At 39.3% G+C, this 20,111-nt stretch overlaps 1 protein-coding gene across 8 annotated transcripts in view; it reads left to right on the top strand.

Annotated features, from left to right (window-relative positions):
* The window catches only part of Bbx (BBX high mobility group box domain containing), a 137,578-nt gene that overhangs the window by 115,088 nt on the left and 2,379 nt on the right, over window positions 1-20,111 (top strand). For 6 of the 8 annotated variants that reach the window (XM_059277325.1, XM_059277320.1, XM_059277319.1 and 3 more), the window contains 4 exons: window positions 8,065-8,154; window positions 9,466-9,525; window positions 16,866-17,063; window positions 19,383-19,566. In XM_059277325.1, the coding sequence (XP_059133308.1) occupies window positions 8,065-8,154; window positions 9,466-9,525; window positions 16,866-17,063; window positions 19,383-19,566 (532 nt within the window). The remainder of the gene's footprint in view (window positions 1-8,064; window positions 8,155-9,465; window positions 9,526-16,865; window positions 17,064-19,382; window positions 19,567-20,111) is intronic. The other 2 variants (XM_059277321.1, XM_059277322.1) reach the window with 2 other exon arrangements.

Raw genomic sequence — 20,111 nt, forward strand, 5'->3', positions numbered from 1 at the left:
CACCTTTGCATAATGAGTCATTCAAAACAAACACTGTGTATGAGATCATTAGTTCTTTTGTAGAAGAGCATGTGTTCATAGGAAACTCATTTTTTTTTTTCTTCTTTTTCAAGACAGGGTTTCTCTGAGTAGCCCTGGCTGTCCTGGAACTCACTCTAGCCAGGCTGGCCTCAAACTCTGAGACCTACCTGCCTCTGCCTCCTGAGTGCTGAGATTAAAGGCGAGGACCATCACCACCTGGCTAGGAAACTCATTTTTAACACCAGTTTCCCATTTGTATTATTTTCTCCTGCATTCACTGTCATTCAACATTAGTTTTTCCTCACATATACTTGGTACCCCTTTGGGTATTTGTGGGTATATGAAGTATATAAAATTTTTCTGAAATGTAATTTCAAGAAGAAATCACTATTTATGATTTTCTACAGATGCATATCTCAAATCATAGTACTTACTTGGGTTTACTCCTCTATTTTCCCATTGATCTCATTGGTTCTGACTTTTTTTCACATTCCCTCATTTCTTCCTTATGGTCTTTCCCTTATTTCTGCCCCATCCCTTATGTCAAAAACTTTACAGTGAAAGGAATGACCTCCTGCAAGTGGGCTTGGTCTATTTTGTCATAGTTGAACACAGCGTGATGATTTAGGAATAGAATTTCCCTTTGCTTCTAAGAACAAACTATCCAATAAATTATGATCCGTCTAGCTCACAGTGCAGTTCAGCTACAGAAGCCCAATCTTACATTGTTTTCCAGGTTATCTCTGGGTTCTTTCTGTGTGATTTTGAATGAAAGCTTTAAATCATGAGTCTAAGTTAAACTCTAACTTCTAAGAGATTTCCTTTTGGAACATCAATTTGTCTGTACTGATAATATATGAAGTATTGTTTACAAAAAGCCTCAGAAGTCAGAGTTCTAGGAAAATAGTAATTTTCAAACAGTAGTCGGGTTCTGTTGAAAACATAAATTGAGTTCAAGTTGGAATGTTTTAATTTAAAGCTCTATCTTGATCCTTGACTTCTACTTATTCTTTTTATATATATTCTGTACATATTTCTTTGGCCTTTGTCAAATGTGCTGCTGTTCTTTTTTTTTTTAAACCCACATTACATTTTAATATTAAAGTTAAAAATGGTTACATGGGCAACTGGAGAGATGGCTCAACAGTTAAAAGCACTGGCTGCTCTTTGAGAGGACCTAGGTTCCCAGTACCCACATGGTGGCTTACAACCATTGTAACTCCAATCCCAGGGACACCCTCTTCTGGCTTCCACAGGGATTGCTTGCATGTGGTACACAGACATAATTCAGGCAAACATGCATACACATAATATTAAAAAACAGAAAAGAAAGTAAATGGCTAAGCAGGAGCTAGCCAGGAGCAACACCTGCTTAACATATATAAAGCACTAATAGGAAGTTTAATCCAACTGCTCTCTCCTCTCCATAAGATGGCTAAGAATTTCTTGTTTTTAAATCATGGTGGTAATACAAGAAGCTGTTTCACAGAGTAGAAGCTAGAATCTGCTGTTTGAATTTAAGAACACTTTCAGTCTGTGAGACTGAGGTCTGTAGCCTCTCCTGCTAGGAAGGTGTAATTCCCAGTTTAGGCAGAATTTTGTCATTTTCCCTCAAACTATTTGAGTCTTCATTGCTACCAAACTTTCTCAGGAAGAGAATGGCAGCAGATTTGCACTATAAAAGGCGCAATATGATGCATTTCTTTCTAATCCTTACTATGTTTATTTTGGTAAGTTATAATCTTGCAAGAATATACTCAATTTTACTTATTTATATTTTATTTGTGTTTTTAATTCTCATTCAAAGTAATATGTTGTATAATGGTATTCTCACACATACTTTGTTGAACCTCTTCCCCAACTCTCCTCCCCCTCCCTGACAATCTTGAGTTCCTTAATCACGGGTGTCCAGCCCAAGTAAGTAGTTCCACCCCATTCACGAATCCTAACTCAATAGTGGCTGATAATACTTTCCAACTTACGCAAATCAATGGATATTTCCAACTTACTCAGATCAATGCCCAGCAGCCTGGAGCAATTTGTTACAAATTATTGCAAAGGAATTTATTGATTCATTAGTTATGCAACCAATACAAAAATGACAGCCTAGTCTTGGGGGAAAAAATTCCTTATGCTTTTATATTGATTAGAACACATGCAATTGTAGAACGTGGGGAGAGTTCCTGGCAGTAGAGTTAGACCTGGCATTTAGGACACAACGGTTCAGAAGAGCAGGTTCGCCTAAGTCTTACCTCTGACCTTGAACAATTACCATGCCGAGCTAAGACTAATGTGTTACTACAACACATGCCCTAAATGTCCATCTTCTAGGAGACCCTGAGCATGAATGCTTTGGAAAGGCTGAGATGGCAGTGTCAATGTTGGCTTGTGGTATGGCTCTACTGTTTGTACCCAGCTGTAAGTAGGAGTGCATTGCAAAGGACTGTTACCCTCAGAGTTCAGGACATCCTTCCCCAAGTTACAAGTGGTGACCTGAGTCGCTTTACGTACCAGCACTGTGCAGGGTTGCCCTAAGGAGGCTGCAGTTGGTGCTAGTATTCTCTTACACAGTTTGGTAAGGAAAGGGATGTAACAGAAGCCTGAAGGGTAGTGCGAGTGAAGAACAATGATCTTTGCTTTGTTTTCTGAATGATTCTTTCCAGAACGTTTTTCCTGCTTTTCGTGCCCTTCCTTTCCCCCCAATTTGTGTTTCCCTCTATGTTAATGTAACAAAGGAAAAAAGATACTACTAAATTTCCTTGTATTTTTCTGTCATTTTTTAACTTTATTTTGTTTAGACAGCTTGTCAAACACGTGTGCCATGCTGGTGAGCAGAAATGAAATTGTTCATTTATTGACTCCTAAATCACTGCTTTTCTGTGACTGTGATTAGATCTTACTCATTACTTTCCTTTCATGTTTTTTCACTACTTTGAAAAAGCCATCATTTGTTTACAGTATTTAGAGTCATCTTTGGGGGGATGGTTCCAAGCAAGGAATTTTTTTAATGTAAGCTTATGTAAGCTCTTCTATATACAAAGGCACTGTGTGTGTGTGTGTGTGTCTGTGTCTGTGTGTGTCTGTCTGTGTGTGTAAATATGGACAGATTCGTCTTTAGATTTGTCCTTAACTTAAACTTCTCAGATTTCTCTGATACAAGTCCTTTTGTTCTTTTCTAAACCATCCCATACACCAAATCAGTCTGTTTTTATATCCCTTTCCATGTGAGCCAATACCTTATAATTTCCACCGTAAATCAGTACAATCTCTGGGAGCCCCAGAAGTCTCAAAATGTTTATTCTTCTTTCTCCTACTTACTTTCCATGATTGCCTACATGTCATTCAGGTGTACCAGCCTGCAGGTGCCTGGGTTTTATAAAATATAGGAAGCAATGCTTGCAAACAAATTATAGAGAACATTGCTAATATCAATGTAGCATGTGCACATGACAGGTTTACTTTGTGCTTGTTAATTTATTTTCTCTCGGTGCTTCTTTTTTCTAAAAAAAACCAAGCATAGAAACTTTCTATGTTCATTTCAAACCACTCCAACTAATTCAGAAGTATTTGCTATTGGTTATTTAGAAGAATGATTTATGGTCATAACATTTGCAGAAATTTATGGTATCATTGGTAAAAATACTTAAAAACATACATTTTAATGTTTAAAATGGTTTTTAAATTTAAATTTAAAAAACACATTTCTCATTTGTGCCAGTTAGTGCTGTAGGAGCTTTGTTATTTATGAAGTGAGTCTTTTTTGAGAATCTGTCCTATACTAAACTCTATTCTAGGTACTCTGATTATAACCGTGAATAAAGAACCTGCTGCTATGGAGGTTTCATTATGCTGGGAAGACCAGATATATAAGGCCAAGTAAACAAAGTATATTATGTGTTTGAAGATGAAAAGTACTATGAAAAATAAAAGAACAGATTGATAGAACAACTATACAAATGATCAGCAAGGAAAATGAGCACTTGAACAACATTCAAACAACTAGAACTACCAGACACGACCCAACACTTGGAGAGAGTGTATCTCAAGTATGAAGAACACTCTCCAAATTAGACATGTGGTAGGCCATAAGACAAACCAACTGATTAGTTTAAAATTAAATTAACACAGTATTTTCTCTGGCCATAGTAGAAAAAATTAAAAATCAGTCGTAGAAAAAAAGCTTAAATGAGGAGATGAATGCAAATGAAAACAGAGTACCCAAGAGGGAGGGTGGGATGTGACTTAAGTGAAGAGAATTTACTCCCCATGAAAGAAGATCTGAAATCAGTACTCTAACTAGGCTTTCACCTTAAGACAATGAGAAAAGAAAGGCAAACCCAAATGCAAAGGAAGTAGAAGGAAGGAAATAGTAAACCTTTAAAAAATGAATGATAGGAAATGTAATAGAGAAACAACAAAACCAGTTCCTGGAAAATAGCAAGAAACATTTAACTAGATTGTGACCAAGAAAAACAGAGATTTACATATTAGAACCTGAAATGAAACAAGATATTACTATCGACTGAACATAAATGAAAAAATTGTGTCAGTACTACGAACATACTATACACTAGTAAGTTAAATAACCTTATAAGATGAACATTTCACATGAAGACATAAACTACCGAAGCCAACTGAAGAAGAGACCTGTAACTTGTCAAGAGGTTGAACTGTCAGTTAAATGTGCTTAGGATGTAGGGAGCCCAGGCCCACGATAGATTCTACCAGACAGTTAAGAGGAATTACCTGCATTCATGGGGAGCACATACATACACTCAGGCACATACATATACCCCTGAAAACGAATAAAGAATTTGTACCACTTCTTCATAAACTTAAAAATTTAGAGATGTCCATACCTCTGACTCATTCTAACTTCAAAGACATCACAAGACGTGAAAACTACAGTCTATACCTTACATAAATATGGATGTAAAAATTCTCAACAAATAGTAACATACAAAATAAATAATATACACAAGAACTAAATTATATTTTCACCCTGGGATTACAAGGTTAGTTTAACACCCCAAAGTCATTTAGTTTTGAAGCAATAGACCAAAACCCAAAACTACATGACTGTCTCAGTAGATGTGGTAACAGTATTTGACAGAACCTCATACTCCTTCATGACAAAGGCATTCAACAAAACAGGGGAAGAAAGATTTGCCTAATCCTGATAAGTGGCATCATGTTATATTAGCAGTAAAAGAGTAAATGCTGTCCTGTAAGTATCCACAAGACCAATGTTCATTCTCAAATTTCTGTTCAACACTGTAGTTAAATCTTTATGACCTCACATTAACACAGGATCATTAAATAAGACATCAAAAACTCAATTAGCAAAAAATAACACAGATAAATAGATAAATTAGACAGTATCAAATTAAAATTTTTATACTTGAAACGACACTGTCAAGAAATCGAAATGATACCTTACAGAATAAGAGAAAAGATTTGTAACTCATACATCTGACAAAGGGCTAATTATTTTTAAAAAACTTAAAATGCAGCAATAAAAATAACAAAAGTAGGCAAGTAATCAAAATAAGTATTTCCACAGAGATATACAAGTCACTATTAAGAGAAAAGTTGCTTGATACCACATCTTAGGAAAACATAAATCATATCACAATAGGAATGCTACCACTTCAAATCCTTTAAATGACCATGAAGGCTGAAAACAACAAATGGTAGAGATGGTAGAGAACTTGAAACCCTTCTGAACTGCCAACAGGATATAAACCAGTGCAGCTGTTTCAGTAAACAGTGTAATAGTCAGACACACTGACCATGTGACCTAGCAGTTCTACCCCTAGGTATATGCCTCAGAGCAGTGAATTCATATATCCACAAAAACACCTGTGCGTCGATGTTTATATCAACAGTATTATAATAGCCAAAAGGTGGAACCAGTCCATACATCCATCAGTCCCTAAACTGATCAAATATGGGGTATCCATACAGTGAGTACTCACCTGGATCTATGCTTCCTGCAACACAGATGAGCCCTAGAAATGTTATGCTAAATCTAAAAACAGTTTAAAACTATTTATTTTAAATAGGTAAACCTGTGGAGATTTAAGGTAGTTCAGTGGTGGCTTAGGGATGGGGAAATGCAGGATAAGATGGGTAGTTGCTAGCAGGTGTGACATTCATTTTTGAGGTGATAAAATGTTCTATAGTTGTTTGATGGTGCATATATCTGTGGAGGGGAAAATATTAACTATATTTTAATTGAATGACTTACTTGATACATTAATTATATTTCAATGGAGCTGTTTTTGTGTGCTTGCTTTTTAATCATCTGAAATAAAGGGTTGTTGGGAAAGTGAGATCACAAGTGATGGGCATGAGATTGGGCTGCATCTTTGCATGGGGGTAGTCTGGAGGAGTAAGCAAGTTAGCCTTGTTGATGTTTGGATACAGGTAGAGCATTTTTAAACAGAGCTGACAGCTAACACAAAGATCCTTTAAGTAGGATTGAGACTACATGTGCAGCTAGGGAGTGGTGAACAAGGATTTGGGGTTGCAGATATGGCAGTTCTCTGAATCTCATAGGTCCATGTTTGATATTGTGAGGTTGCTGACATTTTAAGTACACAGAAATCTGGCTAGAGTGATGCATTTGTGAGTCATCAGCCTGTAGCTGGTATTTAAAGCAGAGACTACAAATAATCACCAAGGAAGTGAGTAGAGGACAAGCAGCAAATCTGTGTTGTTCCCAACTTGGGATGCCTAGCAAGAGAAAGAAGCAAAGGAAACCGGTGAAAATCCATTAGGGAAGAGACAAAGCAAATGACTTGATTAGGAACCTGGTGAAGGAATGTTGAAGGTAGAAGGGTATAATTCAAGTGGGCAGTCATTGTGGGAACTGCTGAACAGCCCTGGACAATGAGAATCATCATTTGGCTTTTAGAGCCTTGGGTTATAGGTGACCTGAGAAAACCAGATTTTCTTGAGTGTCAGGGAAAATGCCTAGTTGGGATGGGTTTCACACACAACAGGAAATAAGGTTGTAGGCAACCCTCCTGAGGACAGTTTTGCTACAGAGGATTTGGCGGAGGGGTCAGTAACTAATGTGAGAAGTTTGAACAAATGCCAACACCTCTTGTTTTTTTAATTGGGAAGGAATAATGTTTGTACATGGATGTTCAACAAGAAGGGTGGCCTAGAGCATAGATGGAAAACTGACTACACAGGAACATTAATAGTTTGCCACCAGCCAGCAGGCAGAGCTTGCTGTAGACACTAATAAGTGGAAGATGCAGCAGGAGGAGCCTGTGACACTTAAGAGCTTTTTTATCCTCACACCAACCCCGTGAGTTAGGCACTGTGATGATCCCCATTTATAGATGAGGTAACAGAAGCCATGTAAAATTATGCAGACATGAAGATTTGCAATGTATAGAAAACAACCTGCTTCAAGAAGGATGCTGTTAATTCTGATTCCTAACTGGAAAACACCATTTCCATTTCATCCGAAAGGACTAAGATTCTGAGCTGTCTCTTTAGCAATAGCCTTGTTTTTTAAATCACTCCACCACCCCTCCTCTACCCTTCCCAGCCTCTGTAAGGGCCAGAAAGCTGTCTAATGCTCTCAGGTCAGTGGTTATCCTGAAAGTGCTGTCCTTGTGAGATCAGTTTCCTAGAGTGAGACATGCATTCTACCTTTTCCCTCATGGCATTTAGGAGTTTAAAGTTAAAGCCTTCTCTATTTCAAACTATAACCTCTCTGCTGTTAGCTGATTATAGTCTGTTTCTACCCACTATATCTGCAGCATCCTCCCAGGGAGTCCCAGCACTAATGGAGGCTTTTGCCCAACACATTTCCAAGGAAAATCTGAGTTTTAAATAAGCCTAACAAAATAGGCTGAGCATTTGCTAGCTGAGTGAACCTACAAGAGAGCACTTCTTGCAACTCAGTTTACTCATTCCACAGAAGGGAGGAGGGAGTGATAATTAAAGACAACAAAACAAAACCCACAATATTGTTTTGTGCAACATTGTGAACTTAAAATATATTTATAATATTGTCTGTAGGTCCTTTCCAGTCTCAGAAAAAGAACTTATTCCACAAAATTGTCAGCAAATATAAGCACAAAAAGGAGAAGCCTAATGCTCCAGATCAAGGTATTGGTGCCTTCCATCCTCCGTTAAGGTTTCTTGGTCACCTCCATTCCAGGGTCGTCCTTGAGCCAAGCTTCTGCGCAGCTCTTTTCCTCCCCTCGGCTTGCTTCAGTGCCATCAGCTCTTGACATGGTGTCTTCATCCTTCCTAGACTGTAGCTATGCAAATCTCCTTCATTTAGATTCCTGCTCAAATCCATTCCTTGTCTCTCTGATCACAGTTCTATATGAATCCGAAAATGGCTGTTTCTCATTTACATTTGGTGCATTTCATAATTTAGTCTTCTGGGCCTCTCAGCCATGTATTTTGTTTGGTTATTTTTATTTTTCTCATATTTGGCAACCTTTCATACATTGACCACATTTTCCTACTTCCTAAAATTCTACAGTTTTATAGTCTTGTGAAAGTCCAACCTCTGTTAATTAGGAATTCTCACCACCTTTTTTTCCCCCTACTCTTCAACTGTAACATCTTTTCCCCATCTGTGCTTCATTGTTGGCTGGACTCTTCAATCTCCTTCAGCCACAGAACCGTTATTTCCAGAGGACATTTGGAACTTGGGCACTCTATCACCTCACCCTTCTCTGAACATCCATTGATATTGTGGGCTTGATGGACCCTTGAACCTCTTCGGGGTTCATCTTAAGATTTCTATTCTCATAACTCAAGACTTCCATTCTTACACACAAAAGATAAGTCCTCACATCTGGCTCAGTACAGCCGTGTGACCTTGGAGGCAGGCTCTCCTAGGTGTCCTGCATGTCAGTGTCACAGCTACCATAAACCTGCTCACCTGAGGCTTATTCGCACCCTACTTGCATGGCCACATGTGCAGCATGTTAGGCTCTGTACTGAGGCTTTCACGCATTGTGTATGGATGTATGTGCTTATATGTTCCTGTACCTGCAGTCTTTACTTAAATTGGTTTCATCTCCACATCAACTTCTGGCATTACATGTTGATGATCTGCTTTCTTCTGCTTCTAGTGAGTAAACATTATAATGTAGATAAAATATCAGCTTTTGTTATTTCCTTTTATTGGTCTTTAAATTGTCTTGATTAAAGTTGAGATATTAGCTAACATATTTCACAAAAGAGATAATTTGGATAATTTGCTTATTTTTATCCATATCTTCTGTAGTGTCATTTGTTTAGTTGGCAAATAGTTTTGAGAATAAAATAATTGAAATTAAATTGTTTGATGTGCATGTTGTTTCATGTTCAAGTCACTTGGTCATAGCTATGTTCAGTGCTGTGTAGATCTGTGCTGAGAGTAGAACTTCATTGTTCTTTCCTTTTCTGTCCTTGTTTTAGGAAGTGGGGATAAATGGTCACACAAGCAGTTCTTCTTGGATTCCATTCACCCTACAGAAGGTAAAAGAAACAGTGTATTATTTAATTATACGTGGTCTCAGCTAAAAATGGAATAATTTTATAGTCTTTAAAAAATTCAAAATCTATGTCAGTTCAACCCACATTAGATATGTGTGTTCACATTGAGATTATTTTTATTTTAAATCAAAACTTTTGCTGCTAATCATCAGACAATGTTTTGTGTGGCATTTAGTTTGCTAAAAGGAGATTTGCAGCCTTCAAGTCACATTAACCCTTTGTGTCTATGGTTCAGTAGCATAGGAGTCAGGACTGAAAAGTGGAGGGTCCTTTGGCTAGTTGAGCATGGCAGGCTAACAGAAATAATTTCTGACCTAACTGGTATCCTTCGCCCATTTTCAAGTACCTCTAAGTATGTTTAAACAGAATTCACCTGAGGCATATGTATAGTCAAACTAGTCATAAATACTAGTACAGATGTCATTTTTACATTTCCCACACCCAACTTATATATAACTGTAATTGCAGTCATAACTGAACTCTTAGGTGGGTGCTAGTTTAATGTGAGTTAAAGTGCCTTCCTTTTCTCCCTCCACCTGACCCCCCGCCCCCGAGACACACAATATGTTCATTGTAGATATTTTAAGACTTAACATTTTTACTGATTAGTTGTAAGTTACTTCACTAGAGCTGAAGTGTGTTAGTGCATCTCTGTCCTTGAGAGGTAGAGCTTAGGAGGGAGTTAAATGTTACCCTCAGCTGTGCAGGGAGTTTGAGTCCCAGCTGGCCTACATGAAACCTTATCTCTAAAAAGAAAAAGAAAGCTACTTCATTCGAAAAGTTAGTGATAAATTTGAAATATTCCAGTTAAAGAGCTATATAAAAGTTTTATTCTCTTTGTATCAACAAATTTGGACCTATACATAGTAAACCACATAATACAAATGAATAAATTGAGTCACGTATTACAGTGCGCCTCTGTAATCCAACACTCAGGAGGCAGAAGTAGGATTACTACAAGTTTGATAGCCTGAGCTACATTGCATATTCTAGGCTACCCAGGAATTTGCTTAAGTCTAGAATGGGTACTTGATTGAATCCAACCCCTCCCCCATCCAATAGTGTGTGTGTTCACCCATGGAGGATGGGGCATATACACTTGTGCCTGCATGTGCTGAGTGCTCTCAGAGGGCGGCAGGTGTCCTTCTCCAACACTCTCCACCTTTCAGACAGGGTCTCTCAGAGAATCTGGAGCTAGACTGGCAGCCAGCCCGTCCCAGTGACCTTCATGTCTCTGTCTTACACAGCACTGGGGTTACGGGTGCACATAGCCTTTCAAACTAAGATCCTCATGCTTGCACAGCAAACATTCTTACCCACTGACTCATCTCATCAGCCTCCCAAGCCCATATCTCCCATAACTCCCAAATATACTTTTTTCCTTTGCTATAAGGGGGCTGAGGGAGCAGGTGACCAAATTTCATATTTGGCCTAAATCACTTAGCAGAATCACACCTTTTAAAATATTTGTCCAAAATATTAAAGTCTAATTCGGTAATCAAACTGTTTTGATAGGAACCATATTAAGTAAACCACATCTGCTTTTGTCATTTTACATTTTCTAAAATTCCAGCATGGCATCTGCTTTCTGACCCATTATTTTACATTCACAATTAAATGGAATACTATTTCAGCATAAGTGCAGGCAAAAATAAAATATGAATTATACTATTTCCAACATTAAATCCTAATATTCCCTAACTGAAACATCTCTTCTTGTGCATTTTAAAAATATCTTCTACACAGATTTCATAATAATAAGGCACTAATGAACTGTCAGAGGAATCGGAAGGTGTCTGAGCTCATGTTACTCATCACATGAAATGATGTTGTTTTCAATATGTTTTGACCCTACAGAAGTGCAGAGTGCATGTATAGAGTGAAGTGGAAAACTCACTTGCCACAAATTAGGAGATCCATGTTCTCAGACCTGCCACTAATTAGCACTTTTTTGGTAGGACAAATTGCTTGCCCTCACTATAATTTACTCTATATTTGTACAAAACACATGTAATTCATGTACAGGGCTTGGGAGTGACATACATAGTAATACATAAACTTTAAGTTCCATGTCCCACTTAACACATGACAGCTTTCCTCTGGTGTCTTATGGGTGCTGTGATACTAGAAGCAGCAATACCAGCAGCTCTAATGCTGTGCCTTGGACAGAGGTAGAAAAGGCAATCCATTTTGAGTAGGCTATGCAGTCCCCAGGGTTTAGTAGAAGTAGAGTTGTTATTGATGACACTTAATTACTTATATATTATTGATGTATATTGAACGAAACGTTGGAGGCCATGCTCTGAAACGTGTGTATCTTTTACTTACAATGGAGTGCAAATTCATTTTACATGACCAGAAAAACAGAAATCAATTCGTGCATCAGAAAATTCCTAGTAACTTAAGTTGACTTGTTTTGGTTATTTACTTTCATGCAGTCCCCCAATAGGTTTTTTGTTCCTGTGGGAACTCTATGAACTATCCAGGCCCTTATCTCATCCTTTCTTACACCTATGGCCATATCACTGCTTCTTAAACTTCGCTTTGCAGGTTGTAACTATAGAAAGGCATGGGATGAAACCACAGTACAGGGTACTTTTAGCATATATCAAAAAGAGGGGGAGCCTAGAAATGGCAAGAGTTTTCTGGTCAATTGAGAAGACCTACCCTGGCCACTGTTTGTATATCCATTGAATGTGGTGAATAAAGGTGTTTAATTCAACAACGATGGTATGATGTTAGTTAATACTTAGTGACACTTAGAGGGCTTTTGTTTATTATTATTATTATTTTTTTTTTGTTATTATTAAATTTTGATAGTAACTCCATTGAATTAAGGAGGGTTTATCAGCCCCAAACACCTGATAAAATATTGAAGATAAACCAAGCATTAAAGAGGGAAGAAACCAGGATTCTCTCTACTTAAGCACTTTGGCCATTACTGTTCCATTTTTCCAGGCAGATGTGTCGACTTAGCCCTCATTTGATTCACTAATCCCAGCATTCAGGAGAGTAAGGTGGGAGGATTGCCTTGAACTTTTTGGGGGCAGCTTGGACTATATAATAAGTACCAAGTCAGCCAGGGCTACACTGCAAACCTCCATCAGAGTAGTTTCTTTGCAGTGTGTTATACAATTACAGGAGTGAGAGGGGCTGCCTATTTGTATAGGTAGCTCTTCAGACGTGATCCATCTATCCAGCCTAACTTGGTCTCTTTCCCTAAGTTTGGAACTGTTGCTCTGTAACTCCAGCAGTCTCCCAGGATCATAGATCTCCCAGATCTGGCTCCTTCATTCCATTCTCTCTTCTTTAGTTCATTGGGCATCTGACTTGTTTTAGTTCAGGGGAGACCAACCAAAGGCAATGAGATTTCAAATGCAGCCATAATGATTTCAATGCAACTTTGACTTTCCCAGTTGGAATGTAAATTCCTGATTCTAATAGCCTCCTGGGGTGCAGTCCAAGTGCAGCGCTGTTTTCCCAAAGATTCCTCTCCACATTTGGGGAGTAGTTTGGAAAACAAAGCAGTCTCTTACTGCCATGGTCCTAATGTGGCTCCAGGAGTAAGCTGGCATTATCACCCTCAGATGATGCACTTCACGTGTGCTGTGGTTATTGTCGAGTGTGAAAACTAGCCCTGTGGACTTGTTCCAGTGTGCTTGAGTAATTTTGTGTGTTCAGTTAAAAGCCCAAAGAGAAATAACTAATATGCTGTTGGATGTCAAGCCTTTTCTTTTCTCACATTTCCATTTGTTTGGGTAGGGGAAGAGGGGCTTGATTTCTCCCTGAGCTGTCTTATTTTGTGCCCCACATGCCTTGCCTCTTACTTGTTTTGCTTTGGATTGGTGTGGCTGTATACTGTTTTGTCATAGACGACTATTTATTGACTCTCCCTTACCTGCCTCAGTTCTTTATCTTAGAGATTCTCCCTGAGGGCTGACCCTTTGCATAGGCCATGATACATGGCTGGATTTTCTGGATTTAATCCCAGGTGAAAGCATGAGGCAAACCCCTCAAGACTCTGCTCTGTAACTCTCCAACATCATCTTATTCCATACCTTTGTCAAGTTTGAATGATCCACGGGGCTCATAATTACTTCAGATCTGATAGTAGGTTTAGATGAAACTTCTGGGTAAGCAGTGTAACTTCACTCTGGGGCGCTGACACAGACTTCCCATAGGTGACACAAACTTCCCGTTCACCTAGTCTGTAACTTGTTATTTCTTTACCTTCCCCTAATAGGCTGACATCTACAATTGAGTGCTGCTGATGCCCTTTCTTTGACTTCCTCCTCCTGTCTGCCTGTGGACCGAATTCTCCTCCCATCCCCGGTCCTTTAGCAGCCCTGCCTTTGGTTTCTAATGTGTCTCTACCAGGTCATCTGGAAGAGACTTTTAAAAACAGCAACTACTTAGTAGAATGTAATTACTTCCATGCTCATCAGTGAAAATCAAGGAAAACAGTGCTAATGCACAAGTGTCCTTCCCACTTGAGAGCCTGGAGCTGACTAAAAGGCTTATTTTTCCCTGGCAGAACCCTTATTGTAGACTATGTGGCAAAACCATCCTTTTAGGTCAGAGTGTCTTTTGAGCTAATCTAGCCCAATTCACATCCTTGCATGGTCCCACAGTTAGCAAACTGCAGTTCATGAGGAGAATCTTGGGGCCTGTGGCTGTCGTTTCTGATACCGTATAGTCTGGAAGTCAGATGACTTCTCACGAACTGCGTGCCCTTTTCTTTTCCGTGGCTCTTTTCCCTGTACAGTGAACTTTTCACCTTTGGAACTGTGCTTTGCCATTCTTATCACAAGATCTAGATTTTTTTTTTTTTTTCAAAAAGAAGTAGAAAAGTAAAATTAGTGTGCTTTTGGGAATGGTCCACCAGTAAAGAGGTGAGCAGAGTTCCCTCCAGCTAGTGACAGGTGAGGGATCTGGATCAGAAAGCAACAAAGCTGAAGCTTATGAATATGCATCAGAGACATTATTTGATGTTCATTGTAAATTCAGGTTTGACTTCCTTAAACTTGACTGAGGCTTTGAGTTTTAAGGTTATATAGTCATTAAACTTCTTTGAGATATTTCTAACCAAATTATAGTGTTTTTTAAATTAGAGCTTTATTTAAAAAAACATTATTTTTTTAATGTTAAATATCTATTACCATTGTCAATGCTAAGAAGCGAAGAACCAATAATCTGAGCCTGAGTGCCTAGCATTGAAACTATTTCATCCTTGAGCCTGAGCTAGGTCTAAAATCATAAGAAGGCTTTTTTCTGATTGTGGATTCTGTGCTTGAAATAGTGCTTAGCAGCATTGCTTAATAGGTATTTTGGGGTGTTGATAAATCAGTAATTGCTGCCTTAAGCCTGTGCCCTCACAGTGATGGTGTTGCAATACTGAGATATTGATACAAGGGCAAAGAGAAGCCCATTCTGTATTTCAATATAATTGGAGGGATTTCCCATGTGTCTGGAGTGTGAGTCAACCTCTTCATTTCAGGTATCTGTCAGAGGTGAGGGACCATGATTTACACAGCAAAATATCTTAATAAGTTGTAGTCTTCCTTTCACAAGGCTACATCTAAAATCTCTAAAAATCTAGAATAAATTTTTCAATTAGACTTATAGGAATATTTATATCAGTGAGTATATTTCTCATACCGGGAGCTATTCTTAGCAGAATTTTCCTCTTTATCTTGCTCTTTATTTTTATACTGTATTTTAGGGGTTCTTTTGTTTGTTTGTTTGGTTGGTTGGTTGGTTGGTTGGTTTTTTCGAGACAGGGTTTCTCAGTGTAGCCCTTTCTGTCCTGGAACCCACTCTGTAGACCAGTCTGGCCTCAAATCCAGAGATCTGCCTGCTTCTGCCTCCCAAGTGCTGGGATTAAAGGTGTGCGCCAACATAATTTAACAAAGTCAGTGCTTACCCGCAAATCCATCGTCCAATTTATACTCTTTGTTTGGTTTTCATAGATTTTGTCATGTCAAATCTTGATTTCCTGACCTAGTCTTCCCTTTTCTTTATCAGAAATGATTTCTATGCCTACCTTTAGGAGACTGAATGGCCATTGAAACATTTAACATTTTTCCTGCCCAAAACTTTTAGGCCAGCCACTGGCCTTTGGGAAAAAAAAAAGTCCCAGTCATGAAACTTGATTGCTTTTGTTTTTTAAATCTATCTATGTATGTGGGTGTTTTACCTGCATGTATGTCTATGTATCCCATGTGTGCCTAATGCTCACCAAGGCCCAAAGACAGTATTGAATTCCCTGAAACTGGAGTTACTGAGTGTTTGTCATCTACCACATGGGTGCTAGGATTCCAACCTGGGTCCTCAGGAAGAGTGGCCATTGAGCTTAAGAGCTGAGCCATCTCTCCAGTCCCATAGTATATTTACCTCTTAATGTTTACTTGTTTCTTTTTTTATTTCAAAATGAGGGGATAGGAAGGAGGAATGCCTAAGGAAGTAAGTGTGCAAGACAAGTATTCCCATGTAATCAAAACTAAAGAAGAAACCTTTAATGACATGCACCTTCATTACTCTGAATGCAAGAGTCAGAAAATTCAGTCCTGTGTTATTAAGTGATTTATTGGTTTTGCAATTACAGTGTCAAAACTCAGTCTCCCCATGAACTGTGCTTCATTCAATTATCTCATTAAGCTTGTTCACTCTGTCCTAGAATTCAGATTTCATTTGTATGCTGATTCCACCAATGTCTGTCCTATCCTCACTGAGAAATCAGTATGCATGAGAAAAGTGTAAGCCTCTCAGTTTTCTTTCCTGCTCAGGCCAGTCTCGTACTTAAAGGTGAATGTCCCAACTGTAAATGTGCATTTAAGAAGCACATATTTAATCCCTGTGTCTTCAAATGACAAGAAACTACTGTTAGTACTCTGTCCAACTCAACTGGCCCAAAAGAACTCAGGACTTGTGATCTCTTGGGATATAGGTGAATGGTTTGCATACATTAACACGTCTACCCCACCCAAGCCTGCCAAAAATAGTTGACAGGATAAGAGGTAGCTGGGGGTGTAGCTCAGTGGTGGAATGCTTGCTGGTCAGATGTGATATCCTGGCTGTAATACTTCGCACCATAAAAGAGAGATGAGGGGATGTATCTGAATCCTGTGCAAATTGGAAGAACATATAAATAAGTAGTAAACAAATTGTGGGAATGTTTCATTTCTTTTTTCTGTCAATGTTTTGAAAACTCTTGAGTGTAAATTCTCTATTCAGATGGGTCAGGTAGGTAGAAATACGTCTTTTCCAGAATGGTGCTGATGCTTTGTGGTTTTATGTATAACTATGCGTTTATCTTATTTCAGCCATATTTTCAGAAGACAAAAACACCACAGAGCCTGCTTATAAGGTTAAAAATGCCCTGTCCATTCCCAACACTGCAGAGCCAGCAGCAATGCAAGAACCTTTGGTGGGCAGCCAAAAGAGAAAAGCAAGGAAAACAAAGATCACACACCTTGTCAGGACTGCAGATGGCCGAGTTTCACCAGCAGGAGGTACCTTGGGTAAGGAGATCTTTAGGTCAAGGTTATGAGAGCCAGCAGGTATCCACCGTGGCTGCATTGGCCAGCAAGTGTTTATAAGCCAAGTCCCGTTTCTCAATGAAAACCCTGTCTGTTCTGCATCTTTTTATTGGCCTCCACACGTGCTCTACTTCATGCTCTAAAGCCATAGCTGTTTCTCCAAGTGTGTCTAAATCCCTAGAAAGGAGAGGTAATCTTTTGGAGTATTGGCTGCTTTTCCTCAGCATGCCCCGCTCCCCAAACAGTCTTGATTAAGTAAATTCCAGAAGAGCCTAGATTTTGAAAGCTACTAGACGAGTCTGTGTAACTTCGTGGTGTTCTATTCATGTCAGTACAAGCTGGATTATTAGATATTCAAAGCAATGAATTGGGGAACCTGAAAATATATTTAAAACTTTCTATAGGGCTGATTCAATCCACTAGGGGAGCCCGAGAATGTGTCTGGAAGTCTTGTTTTCTGGTCTAAACAGACAGTAAAATTACCCACTTCCTGTCGTAGCTTGTGATCTATTTGTTGTTTCCAGTGATTTCTATAACAGAATTTTCTGAAAGGCTCAAAGTAAAGGGTAGGATGGTGTGTAGTGGGTAGCCATTCCAGCTTTGACCTGGAAGTTCCGACCCGCATTGAGACTTTGGTAATGGTCACGCCTACAAGGCGGGGCTGAGAGAGGACCCTGAAGACCCAAGATCCGGATGTGCCAGCCCTCTTGGTTCCTGGACCCTGGATGCTGGAGGTAGACCGAGCAGAGTTCTCCAGAGAACACCGCCGGACTGCGCCACACCTTTCCCAGACCCTGATACCTATCCCTTCACTTTAAGTTACCCCACAAAATAAACCTCCCTTTTAACTATGTGGAGTTGCCATAATAATTTCACTAATAATGGTGACTGAACATCTCCTGAAAATCTTGGAGCACCATGCTAGCTATGCAGAGTGATCTTAGTTGTTGCTTCCTAGCAGGTCTGGAATTCCATTTGATCTGATTTGGGTTAATATCAGTGTTTATGCAGATGAATTACTTGCTGAGTTAGAAGTAGAGGACGGGCCTGGAGTTATGGCTCAATGGCTAAGAGCACCTACTGCTCTTTGAGAGGACCTAGGTTCAAGTCCCAGTACCCATATGGTGGCTCACAACTGCCTGTAACTCCAGTTCCAGGGGACTCGACACCCTCAACAAACATACATGCAGGCAAAACACCAATGCACATAAAATAAAAATAAATTAATTAAAAAAGAAATAGAAGGCAATTGTTAAGTTTGCACTTTTCTCGTGTCTTATATTTTTACATAATTCTTAGAACTATGAGACAGACCTCAAGTTCTAGTTTCACAGCAGAGGGAAACTTTGAAGAGGTGGAATTCTGTGTCTGGGAGGTCAGAGTGAAGACCAATGCCTCAATGTTGGTCCAACAAGTCCTTCCTCTCCTCACTTTCTGATCTAGATTCTGATAGGCAACTTTTGTTTTCTTTATTATTGATTAGCTCATATTTTGTTGTATAAAATAGTAGGTGCCATGGATGACATTTTTATCCATGTCTATAATGTGCTTTGATCATATTCAGCTCCCATCACCCTACCTCAAACCCCAACTGGTTCCCTTTTCCCAAATGGTCTTTCTACTTTTCATGTGTAACTTTCATTCTCATTTGTATGAAAAGAGAAATTTTAGGAGAGACTCCCTTTTTACATAGGAAAACACCATGCCACTTTTATGTCCTAATTATGACAGTCCTATCTTTTATCAGTTGTTTTCTATATTTGAATAATATTAAAAATTCTCGCTCCTACAATGTTTGCATAATGCAGAAAGTGTTCTCCTTTGTCTTTTTATAGGTACCACAAAGTCCTTTGTCTTTGTTCCATTAGGTCTTTTGAACAAAGCCACAATATGGGAGCTCAGTCTATTCTACCTGTTAGAATTGCATTAGACCCTAAGCCCACATTACTGTGACAGTATATGCTATAGCTTCTTGAGAAGGCATAACCATCACAGAAGTCTATTGGGTTTTATTTCGATCACAGTTCACTTTTTTCCTTCTCACCCCAACGCTGAACCATTCTTTGTGAATAAAACACACCTTTTCTTCATTCAGGGTTAGGACGGCGTCAACAGTAGGAAGTTGCCATCGAGTTTAATGAGAGTGCTTTGTTACCTTGGAGGAAGAGAGGGTGTCAGCTCTGCTACTCAGAGGGTAGCAGACACAGACAGGAAAGAGAACTCTCCACACTGTCTGGCACAGTGCTCCTCAGTACCCTGCTCTGACTGTTCCTCCTGTGATGGATTTCTCCTTTGTTTCAGATGACAAACCAAAGGAGCAACTGCAGAGGAGTCTCCCTAAAGTAACCGAGACATACTGCGGTGATGATTGCCCACACAATACGGTTGAGGAGCCACGGAGCACTACTCCAGAAATGCCTGCTGTGTCTGCATTCTTCAGCCTCGCTGCACTGGCTGAGGTTGCAGCCATGGAGAATGTGCACAGGTGAGTGGTCCAACAGGAGTGAAGGAAGCAGTGTGGAAACCAGCCAACCATTTCAGAAGTGATTGCATTTTACACGCCACCTTCTGGCTTTCATACTGAGTTCAAGGGCACCCTTATTTAGATGAGTTGTTGCAAAGTATGTATGTGAATTAACAGTGTGGTAAACATGAGAGAAAATGGCAACCAAGTATTTTATCTTGAGTGCTGTAGTATCCTGTGACTAAGCTTTACTTCTATGAAGTTCCTATGAGTAGAGAAGCAGTATCATCTACACATTCTGAGTCAGCTCTTGAAGCAGAGGTGTGAAGGGAGGACAATACAGTATCCTGAGCATGATAATTACCCTCTCTCACTCCCAGCATTTGTTTTGTGTAAATTGGGAGTGAGTGGCTATATTTGTTAATTTTCTGTTGCCGTGGTAAAACTCCATGACCAAGACAACTTCTAGAAGTTGGGTTCTAGAAGGAAGGGTTTATGTGGACTTACAGTTCTAGAGGGATAAGAATCCATCACAGTGGGAGTCATGACCACAAGGCCCTGGTGGC

Source organism: Peromyscus eremicus, chromosome 12, assembly GCF_949786415.1.
Source record: "Peromyscus eremicus chromosome 12, PerEre_H2_v1, whole genome shotgun sequence".
Lineage (NCBI taxonomy): Eukaryota > Metazoa > Chordata > Mammalia > Rodentia > Cricetidae > Peromyscus > Peromyscus eremicus.